Below are 11,923 nucleotides of genomic sequence, written 5' to 3'. Positions count from 1 at the left end.
ATATATATAAACAAACATATAATTTATCAATTTGTAATTAATATTAATTGTAAAATTAAACTTCTAAAAATTTAAATTTATTTTAAATTTAAGTCCAAACTTTGAATGTAAATTAATTAATATTAATTAATAATAATTAATACTTCTCATTGTTAAAACATCATCAACAACAACAACAAAAACATTTAAATAGTATGTTGAAAAGGTTGAAATTAGAGAAAATTGTGCATATGAATGAATTACGATTAAAACTATGAAAAATGCATGAACTTCAAAGAAGCTAAAGTTTATGGTAGTTTTGATTTGAAAGTATTTTTTTGGTATTGCATAATCCCCATTAATAAAAATAAAGAATGAGTAGTCATGTTCAAAATGTCATTAAAAATATAATTCTATTTTAGACAAAAACAAGTTATTAATTATATTTCTTTGAATCTCAAACTGCCCCAAAGTGAATAATTGCATTATGAATAAATAAGCTTTCCATTGATGTATGGTTTGTTAGGATAGGATACAACTATTTGAAAATCTGGAATCTGAGGGTGCAAAAAAAAAAAAAAAAAGAGAAAATCATCTTTAAAGTTGTCCAAATGAAGTTCTTAGCATTGCACATTACTAATCAAAAATTACGTTTTAATATATTTACGGTAGGAAATTTACAAAATATCTTTATGGAACATGATCTATATCCTAATGATTTTTGACCCATACAATGTATTGTTGGCTATTGCTATAAATATACCTGTGCAACTTAAGACTGGTTTTGTGGTCCACAGTCACATTTGAATAATAAATGCATTAACTAATTCATAATAATAATTCAATAATAACAATAACTGAATGGTAATTGTTGTAGGGGTTTTGTGGACTTCAATTTGGACTCAATCTAAAACATGAGAATAAATGAGGAATACTGTGAAAATATGAATGTGATGCATGCAAAACGGAAACACAAACCAATGGATCACACACTCATATACCTTGAACAGGCTGCTCTGCTGGTGTGTGTGTCCGTAGGTAAGTATATCAAAGGCATCCTGGTCCGTGGCGTGGATCTGACCGATCACACCTCCTGGAAACTCATCCTCCATGGTTACGATGTGCACATGTAAAGGTGATGCCACTGGCTTGTGTACGCTCTCCTCTATCACACGCACCAACACAGTCGCCATCGACGACAGGGGTGGCCTGCCCGAATCACTGGCCTATGGGGTGAAACAGCGGACAGTGATTGGCTGAATCAAGCGTCAATCACAACCACAAAAATATTACCTGTATTTAATCTAAATTCTACATTTAAATAAAATGTATCAGTTTCCCCAAAAATGTCTTGTCTTTTTTAATACTGATAATCAGAAATGTTTCTTGAGCAGCAAATCAGCATATTAGAATGATTTCTGAAAGATCATGTGACACTGAAGACTGGAGTAATGATGCTGAAAATTGAGCTTTGCATCACAGAAATAAATTACATTTGAACATATATTCAAAAAGAAAAGAGTGATTTAAAATTGTAATAATATCTAACAATATCACTGCTTTTTTCTGTATTTTTCATGAAATAAATTCAGTCTTGGTGAGCCTAAGAGACTTTCAAACATATAAAAAAATCGTACTAACCCCAAATGTTTGATTTTTGGTAGTGTATAAATGCAATTTAATTAACTTTTTACAAATTTTGGTCCAGAATTTCTCTTTACCTGTACGTGAATGACATAATCTGTGCCCTCGGACCTACGAAACACCTTGTTAGATGTCAGCAGCCCCTCTCTATCCAGTTTAAACCACGCCCCCTCATTTCCTGATAGGATGTGGAAATGAAAAGGCGGCCCATTGTGGCTGGCGTCCTTATCGATGACGGACAGCTGTAGGACACTTGTTCCCAAAGGCTTGTTTTCCTGTTAATGAGTAAAGCTCACATTAAAGGTGGGGTAAGCGATTTTTCAAAAACGCTTTAGAAAACTGATTCGGGCCGAATAGCAAAACAAACTTGTAGCCAATCAGCAGTAAGGGGCGTGTCTACTCATGATGTGGAGGAGAGAGCGTTCAGTGCACAGGACGGACATTAGCTGAGCCGAGCGACAGAAAAATCGAGATGGCGGATAAAAAACAAAAGAGGAAAACGTCTGCGGAGCAAAAGAAGGCTTAAGGCAATAAGGCAAGAATTAGGACCCGTGTAAATATTAGGGCTGTGTATCACCTGTATTGATACTCGTATCGTCAAATCTCTGTGACGATACATCGTCGTATCGATATTTTGAACACAGCACTAGTAAATATCGGATCAGATTTCCAGCACTGGAGAGAACTCAAGGAGCGGAAGGCTGCGATCGGACGCCGAGGTTGCTTTGTTTCTTCTCGATAGGTGAGCAACAACGTGTATGCGCCGCAACAGCTAAAGTCTGTCTAGTACACTGGACGTGAAAAACCATTGAAAATCATTTGAAATTTGTGTCAATACGTCATAAATAGAATGCAGCAGCAGTTTTCTGTCAGGGATTTGTCGTGTCGTGCCATGCCACATCCATTGTAGACCATAGATATGTATATATCTCTATGGTGTAGACAGCATCACTGATTATAATGTGTCAACATTGGCTACCAGAAATCGCTTACCCCACCTTTAAACTGCAGGAATTACTTGAACGTGATTGGCTGATTTACCTGTCACTCATTATATCGCACCTGTATAACAGCAGTGTGATTGGCTGGAGTGAAGGAGGGCGGGTTGTCGTTGACGTCAGAGATGTCGATGTTGACCTGAACGGTTGAGGACATCGCAGGCGTCCCGCTGTCAAGAGCTCTGACGGACAACGAGTAACCAGCCATCTACAGATACAGAAAGAACGGTTTAAAACGTACAGAATAAGAGATGAAAAGAAAGTACAAAGTAAAGAGACGAACACACATCTATATATTCTCTTTCACTCTGACTGTGTCATAAATAGTTCATGACAGGCTGACGGATGATCTGAAGCTCCATACATACAGACACACAATCTAGGTTTGGAACTCCTTGCTGTCAGTTTCTCTTCTTTTTGCTATTTTTCATCTGATTTTCTTCTCTGTTCATTTGAAAACACTGACATTTGTGGCATTTTATTTCATTTTTAAACTCCACTTATAATGTTAAGCACTATTCAGAAGGGATTCATTTTCTAAATGAATCATTATTTTCTCTTTTGTTGAATCTTAGTTACAATTAATGGACTTTATAGAGGATTTACACTGAAAGTTTAAAGAGTATGTCTACATCATTAATCAAAGTCTTATTTCAAAAGAGCCTGGAAATGATCTGACCCCTTTTAACCATCTATAATTGAACAGACAACAATGGCTTCATTACGCTAATTGACTTGGGAGTGAAAAGGAGGGTCTGCATGTAATCTAAGGAAACTTTATCACCATCTAGTGGTTGCAGTTATATAACATCATGTACCACTATCCATTCCAAACCAAGCCAGATTTTTTTAATGTTTAAAATAAATAAATAAAAGAGTATTAAAAAAAACTACATTTGGTTTCAGTAATTTTGTTTTTAAAGAAATTAATACTTTATTCAGCAAGGACGCATTATACTGATCACTGATCAAGTAACAGTAAAGACATTTATAATGTTACAAAAAATGTCAAATAAATGCTGTTTTTATGTTCCTTTTATACAAAAAAAAGTATCAAATAAGAAATAAAGACTGAAATAATACTTCAGAGAATTAAATCAAAATGAACAGAATTTATAAATAAAATACAAAAGTGTTATTTTAAACTGTAATAACATTTCATAACTATTTACTGTATTTTTTTTTTATAAAAAAATGCTAAAGGACTTGATTGAAAAAAAAATCTTATAAATTCCAAACTTTTAAATGAAGTTAAAAAATGATATTATATGTTATAATTTTTTATATTCATATTACCATTTTTTTTAATGAACTCACTTAACCAGTGATCAAAGCATATGCTTTACTAAAGCAAACTCCAAAATCATAATCTCCAAGGTTTCTTTTTTTTTTTTTTTAAATCTATTATGAAGCAGTTTCACAGGTGTAATACTATTATTTTAATCTCTTACACATGGAGAATCTTTCAAATTAAATGAAACACTATGACACTGTGTCTGTTATTAAAGGCTTTCCTGTGTGGATGTCTGCCATGAATGATTTGATTTCTTCTTCTCTTCAGCTGTTCCCTGATCAGTGTCATTTAAAATAAAGTCTTTGTGGGGATTTTGTCCTATTTGATGCCTTTATTTCTCTGTCACTCGGTTGTCATAGTAACGGTAGCCGTGGCGACGTCCCACATTCCTCACCGTTTCTCGATCCAGCTGCTTGTTGACTTTGATCTGGCCCGTGATTGGCTCGATGAAGAACTGGTTCTCTCGGTCGCCGCTGACGATGGAATACAGGATGTCGCCGTTTGCTTGGCTATCGACGTCTTCCGCGGTCACCTAGGTGATTGCGACAAATCACCAAATTATAATGTGGATCTCAAAGACACAAAAATAAGATGTACTGTCTGTGAATTTCATGAGTGGTTACCTTGACCACGGTGTCTCCTATGTTAGCGTCCTCGCTGATGGACAAGCTGTAGGCGTCGCGGCTGAACATGGGGGCATTGTCATTGACGTCTGTCAGGTTGATGTTCACCATGGTAACAGCACTAAGGGGCTGAGTCCCGCCATCAGTTGCTTCCACCGTAAGGAAATAATCCTTGCAGGACTCAAAGTCCAGCGGTCGAGATACGGAGATGGCCCCTGTACGTGGCACAATATACAAATCTTGTTATAGAGTGAATCTATGGGATATATTTTATAAGTCATAAATATATAAATAAAAATAAAAATAACTTATACCAACATTTTTATACTTTACACTTATATCATAGGCACATTCAAACATTTAATCTGATAATATCCAGGCATCATACAAACTTTTGATAATTTTTGGCCATCATAGGTGCATTGAAATATGTGTTGGAGGTAACGCATTACAAGTAACGTGAGTTATGTAATCAGATTACTTCTTCAAATAAATAATGCAAGTTACTTTGTTTTCGCATTTATTCACTGACAGCTCTCCTGTCCCTGTGTTGACAGAAATTGGGAGTGAAATGCAGAAGTACTTTCTTCAGCCTAATTTCATTTTTGGTGTGAAAGGGCCTTTACAGTTGGCAAAAAATAGAACTTTTGGGCATTTTGTTATTAAAAAACAAACAAACCAGCCCAGCACAGGTGACAAAAAGTAACACAAAAGTGACATACTGCACTACTTTACATAAAAAGTAACTAAGTAACATAATTAGTTACTTTTTATGGAGTAATGCAATATTGTAATGGATTATGAATGCTCAAAGAGTCAGAGCCTGTCGTGAAAGTTGAGGGTCCTGCGATTTGATTAGGAAAGAGATGGCCGAGAAACATGATACGCCATCTCGTATCCATCGCGAGACAAAAAAGGACGTGAAGCAGCCTGTTCAGAGTCATAAATTACAATTATTTTTTTTGCCAGAAAGGTTTGAGCAAGCCGCTTAGCGTCTATCAGTCCATCCATATGGTGAGATTAGCTGGCCAATGTTTTTCAAGAGCTGCTTCTGGAGAAATTGCATTATGGCAGGAGGGAAAGGGTCATGGTGATGTGGACCAGGATGAAGGCTGGATGAAGCTTTGATAAACATTACAAGATTTCAGATTTAACCACTTTTTTTTAAGTTTTATTTTTGGTGTTTTATGCCTTTTATTTAGATAGGACAGTAGGTTGACAGGAAGCGAAGTGGGTGAAAGAGAGGGGGGTGGGGTCGGGAAAGGTCCGCGAGCAGGGACTCGAACTCGGGACGCCCGAAGCGCAATGGCGCTACATGTCGGCGCACTGCCCACGAGGCCATCGGCGCCGACAGCTCACTAAGTTTTGAGGCTCAACTCAAATGCCCCCTGCTAAACAAACTGGCCTGGTTTTCAGCTTGACCTTATTTCAACAAGGTCATGTTTTATGTTCATAGATAATTTTCCCTGTACTTCTTGGCTGCAGTAAGTGGACTCACTGGTTCCAAAAATATTCCTGGCTTTGGCTTGTCATGTTTACCATGTAGATTTGAAACTGTCAAAAAAATGCACTAATTAGATTTTGAGCCAACTGAAAGAACAGCAGGAGAACCAGCTCTGACGACTTCTACATGTTTCCCAGAATGAACTTTAGTGTTTTAACTCACCGGGTCACAGACGGGGCTGTTGTCATTGGTGTCGATGACCATGACCTCTACGGCTGCCGTGGAAACGTGGAGTCCGTCTGTCGCTGTGACATTGATGAGGTACCGTTCTTGTTCCTCGCGGTCTAACGGTCGTTTAACGTACAGTTTCCACTCTCCCTGAACCAACCCCAGAGCAAACACCCCTCCTCTGTTACCACCCACACACACACACACACACACACACACACACACACACACACACACACACACACACACACACAAGAGATTATACCGGACAGTTACTCTCTCAATAGTCTGTGACAATTTAAGTAGCAATAAAATCCCCTACCGATTGTAACACAACACACGCTCACTTCCAGGATTATCTGCAGTTTTAATAACCTCCATTAGTCCTCTCAATGATGGCATACTCATTAGTATGAACTATAATAATCAGTTCTTTATATTCACATTTAAATGATCAACACTGCCATCAATTAGGTCCTCATAACAGCCTTCCTGATCTATCGCACAGTCGGCAGCCATACCTGGCTCATTAGGACAGGTCATCTTTTAAACCTCAAGTAGACAGAGGTGGAAAGAGAGAAAAAATGAGAACGAGAGACTGAGTGAGAGTTAAATGGAAACGGCTCTATAATCAAAGCAGCCGCGCTGACAAGCACCCAATTACTGTACACTCATAGTATCAACACACGCTGCCTTATTCATCTAATAAAGAGTGTCATTTAACTCAGCTGGGGGCTGATAACACAGAACAGCTTCTATCAGAGACGCGTTAACAAAGGCCTGGACGCCTTCCAACTCCATTTCTCTCATCCCACGCTCTCGCTCATTGGCTTGAGGGAGTGTTCAGCATGACTTTCATACACTGCATGCTTTTTCTGTGCTTCATAAACGATAGCTTGAAAACTTTAATTTTCTTGCACATGCACAGTGGCTTCAATGTATTTGGGCACTTAAAAACTGACCCTACTTGTCTGAATGCCACCACATTATATAATAATAATTAAAAAAAAAAATAAATAAATAATAAAAATAAAAAATAAAATGTTTACGCGTGTCATAATAACACAGTAATCAAAGGTGTTGTTTATCCCAGTCAAAATCTCATGATAGGCTATTTGATATTTTTCAGTGGCATAATGCAATATACGGTACTGTAAATGTTTGGGGTCAGTACGTTTTTTTTGTTTTTTTTAAATAAATTATTACTTTTATTCAGCAAGGATGTGGTAAATTGACTGTAAGTGACTATATGCGCTTAAATGTTACAAAATATTTCTATTTCAAATAAACACTGTTCTTTTGAACTCTATTAAAAAAAATGTATCACTGTTTCTAAACAAAATTAAGAACCACAGCTGTTTTCAGCATAATAATAATAAATGTTTCTTGAGCCGCAAATCAGCATATTAGAATGATTTCTGAAGGATCATGTGAAATGATGCTGAAAACTCAGCTTTGCCATCACAAATTAAATTATATTTAAAAATATATTCAAATAGAAAACTTATTTTACCATATAATAATATTTCACAGTATTACTGTTTTAACTGTATTTATGATTTAATAAATGCAGCCTCAGTGAGCATAAAAGCCATCTTTTAAGAAACCCAAAAATGCAATTTGGAATAGAATGCAATCAGAATTGTACTGAATTGCATGACACATTAAAATACAAAAATATGGCATGCATATAATAATACACATATATAGCTTACAGTTGGTCACATAGCACTGGAAAATCAAAAAAAAAATTTTTTTTAAATTTTGTTTTTAAATTGTAATACAATTGTCATATTGTTTTAATTGTCATAGTTGGTACAGTACTTTATCTAGTCACACACAGACCTTATAGGTTTGAAAATCAACTATCTATACACATGCGTAAAACATCTCTCTCAAACAACATTTCATTCTTCTTGTCAACCAATTAAACTCAACTGATGTGTTTCCAGCCATTTACAGTCAGTTCTGGTTGATTAGTGTTTCTGCAGTGACCCTTCACCTTTACGAGGCAGCAACACGGAGAGCTATTTAACGGCTGTTAAATCGTAGCTGTTACGGCGGGGATATTCAGCGCTATTGTTAAGCTGAGATACACAGTGCGCTGGTCTAACATGGTTTAAGATATCCTTTATGAACCTTTAAACGACTTTCAGCAAAGAACCTCTAAATAAAAGTTCAAATTATCCAATTAACCACCATAGAGTAACTGTTTACTGTTTAATTGCTCTGTGCTCTGTTGAACACAGCAGTAAAATACCCTGAGAGCTGAATTTACCCACAATGCTCTCGCTTCCTAAAGAGAATAAAGACATTTGGGTAACTCAAATCTGTTTGTATATTGGTCTCTTTCTTTCCCTCGGTGTGTATTATGATACGGTGTGCAGTTCTCTGAGCCAGTTTGTGCCGCTGGGCTGTGAGAAGTGTATTAGAGTCTGTCTGACCTTTGAGTTTGTCTTGAACTAGAGGATTTAAACGTTATGAAAGTGTGGACTGTAGCGAAGGAGACTGAGAGAGAAAGGGAAAGAGACTATTCTCAGTAGAACACATGGCAACTAAACAAGGGCTCGTGTCACAAAGTTTACATGCTGTGGGCTACGATTTAATTAAAGGGATAGTTCACTCATTTTTATGAAGTTGTAACGTTGTTTGACTTTCTTTCTGAAGGCTGCATTCTTTCCAATGCAATTACAATCAATGAACTGAATATTTTAGACTTTAAATGATATGAAAACATCACAAAAGTGGACCAAAAGTGCACTTATTTACATTGATATAAACAATAGAGAGACTTTTTATATTTATTCATTTTCTTTCTTTCGGCTTTAAAAGATACAAAAACATCATAAAAGTGGACAAAAACTGTGAAATATATATATATATAAACACACACACACACACACACACGCACACACATATTAATATATATTTAATATCAGGATAGATAGGTAATATTAAGAACTATTTATTATTATTTATTATATTTTATATGCATTTATACTTATTAAAAAGTAAAATGTGTACCTTGAATGCACTTTTTGAAGTAATTTTTTGGACAAAAACTGTGAAATATATATATATATAAACACACACACACACACACACACGCACACACATATTAATATATATTTAATATCAGGATAGATAGGTAATATTAAGAACTATTTATTATTATTTATTATATTTTATATGCATTTATACTTTAGTTATTTAAAAAAAGTAAAATGTGTACCTTGAATGCACTTTTTGAAGTCATTTTTATCCAAAGTGTCTGCTAAATGCATAAACGTAAATGTAAAATGATATTTAGATACGGCAGAGAAAGAAAATACTCAGAAAACAATCCTCGGTAGAATGTACACCAACAATAAGCAACTAAACAAGTTCCAGTATCACAATGTTTACTTTAGTTTCAATGCTGTGGGCTGTAATTTAGTTAAGAGTCAGAGGCTGTGTGCTTGTGTGTGTTGTGCATGGTAAATCTTGTTAAAAATACTGCTCCTGCTGGTGGCAGCACAGTCTAAACCATGATCACAGCATAAAGGTTGAGCTTAATCGAAATTCTGTTCAGGCCGAGAAGTGTGTTTCTTTCTCTGTGTGTGTGTGAAAAAGCATGAATTATAGAACAAGGCAGCTCCCTAATTCAATGTTATGAGTTTCTGAGCGCCTAATTTACAAGTGTGTGCTGCTTAGGAGCATGTGCAAGGTGTGTATGTGTGTGTTTGTGTGTGCAATCTGCTCCTTGTCACCAAGCAAGGTGTTCAACACTGGCTGAATATAAAGGTATATTTAAAGTTGACTGAGCTAGATGCTGATAAGAAGGAGGTTTATATTTTGAGCGCCTAATGTGTACTGCTTAGGAGCATGTGCAAGGTGTGTATGTGTGTGTTTGTGTGTGCAATCTGCTCCAAACCAAGCAAGGTGTTCAACACTGGCTGAATATAAAGGTATATTTAAAGTTGACTGAGCTAGATGCTGATAAGAAGGAGGTTTATATTTGCCCTTTTCAAAAGACGCTATTCACCTAAACTACTGCTTTCGGAAATGTCACTGTATTATGTTTAGTTCGTGAAGTGATGCGCTTCCCCATCACAAATCCCACCGGTGTAATTTGCATGCAGTTGCATCACAGCTTTAATAAAATCCTTATAAAACGAGAGTGGTTTTTCTCTCCAGCAAGAAGTCAGTCCGCGTCCTCTTTTATATGCATTTATACTTATTAAAAAGTAAAATGTGTACCTTGAATGCACTTTTTGAAGTAATTTTTATCCAAAGTGTCTGCTAAATGCATAAACGTAAATGTAAAATGATATTTAGATACGGCAGAGAAAGAAAATACTCAGAAAACAACCCTCGGTAGAATGTACACCAACAATAAGCAACTAAACAAGTTCCAGTATCACAATGTTTACTTTAGTTTCAATGCTGTGGGCTGTAATTTAGTTAAGAGTCAGAGGCTGTGTGCTTGTGTGTGTTGTGCATGGTAAATCTTGTTAAAAATACTGCTCCTGCTGGTGGCAGCACAGTCTAAACCATGATCACAGCATAAAGGTTGAGCTTAATCGAAATTCTGTTCAGGCCGAGAAGTGTGTTTCTTTCTCTGTGTGTGTGTGAAAAAGCATGAATTATAGAACAAGGCAGCTCCCTAATTCAATGTTATGAGTTTCTGAGCGTCTAATTTACAAGTGTGTGCTGCTTAGGAGCATGTGCAAGGTGTGTATGTGTGTGTTTGTGTGTGCAATCTGCTCCAAACCAAGCAAGGTGTTCAACACTGGCTGAATATAAAGGTATATTTAAAGTTGACTGAGCTAGATGCTGATAAGAAGGAGGTTTATATTTGCCCTTTTCAAAAGACGCTATCCACCTAAACTACTGCTTTCGGAAATGTCAATGTATTATGTTTAGTTCGTGAAGTGATGCGCTTCCCCATCGCAAATCCCACCGGTGTAATTTGCATGCAGTTGCATCACAGCTTTAATAAAATCCTTATAAAACGAGAGTGGTTTTTCTCTTCAGCAAGAAGTCAGTCCGCGTCCTCCCGCAAAATCCAGCTAGTAGCCCTAGAGCGAATAATCCATTATCAGGAGAGGATGAATGAGGTGTAATTGCTGTGGACTTCTGACATTCCATAATAGCGCTGTTCTACATTATGCTTACATGCAGAACAGGGTTTCAGAAAATCAGGCTATGTTTAGATTGAGAGCACACAGGCATACACAGAGATACGGTACATGGCCAACAGTATGCGGACACTTAAACTATTTGTGCTTGTTGAACATTCAAAACAATGGGAATGAAAAGGCAGTTTGACACCTCTCTCCGTCTTTCTTTATGGATGATTTTCTACTAAAATGTTTGTCTAAGGAAACTGCATGGCTGTCGCTCGCACATGTAAATTGTTGAAGCTGAAATAACTAAACCTGTCAATTTTATGCAAAAACTGACTAAAGCTTTTTTCACTAAAAAATATAAAAAAATGCATCATATAGAACGACTTAATTTTAGAGAATGTATCTTTTTAATGTGCATTTTGTCGTACTGCACTGGCACATTTTGTTTTTTACTTGATTTTAATTTTTATACTTAAAACAAGTGAAAAAACTGCTTGTGCAGTACAACAGTCGAACAATATTATGTACTGTATATAGGGCTGCACGATTAATCGAATGCGATTGTCATGCGCATTTTGTTAGTAAAGCCGGTTCTGTAATCA

At 36.3% G+C, this 11,923-nt stretch overlaps 1 protein-coding gene across 1 annotated transcript in view; it reads right to left on the bottom strand.

The window, feature by feature from the left end:
* LOC107698854 (protocadherin Fat 3-like) overlaps positions 1-11,923 on the bottom strand; it is a 170,687-nt gene that overhangs the window by 27,835 nt on the left and 130,929 nt on the right. The window contains exons 13-19 of the mRNA XM_016499983.1: positions 6,205-6,401; positions 5,071-5,083; positions 4,539-4,753; positions 4,310-4,447; positions 2,686-2,829; positions 1,701-1,898; positions 981-1,205 (exon numbers count right to left, since the gene is read on the bottom strand). Coding sequence (XP_016355469.1) covers positions 981-1,205; positions 1,701-1,898; positions 2,686-2,829; positions 4,310-4,447; positions 4,539-4,753; positions 5,071-5,083; positions 6,205-6,401 — 1,130 coding nt within the window. The remainder of the gene's footprint in view (positions 1-980; positions 1,206-1,700; positions 1,899-2,685; positions 2,830-4,309; positions 4,448-4,538; positions 4,754-5,070; positions 5,084-6,204; positions 6,402-11,923) is intronic.

This window comes from Sinocyclocheilus anshuiensis, unplaced genomic scaffold (genome assembly GCF_001515605.1).
Source record: "Sinocyclocheilus anshuiensis isolate Anshui unplaced genomic scaffold, SAMN03320099.WGS_v1.1 scaffold2168, whole genome shotgun sequence".
Classification (NCBI taxonomy): domain Eukaryota; kingdom Metazoa; phylum Chordata; class Actinopteri; order Cypriniformes; family Cyprinidae; genus Sinocyclocheilus; species Sinocyclocheilus anshuiensis.
Note: the sequence above shows the minus strand (reverse complement) of the source record. Positions and strands in the feature narration are given on the sequence as shown.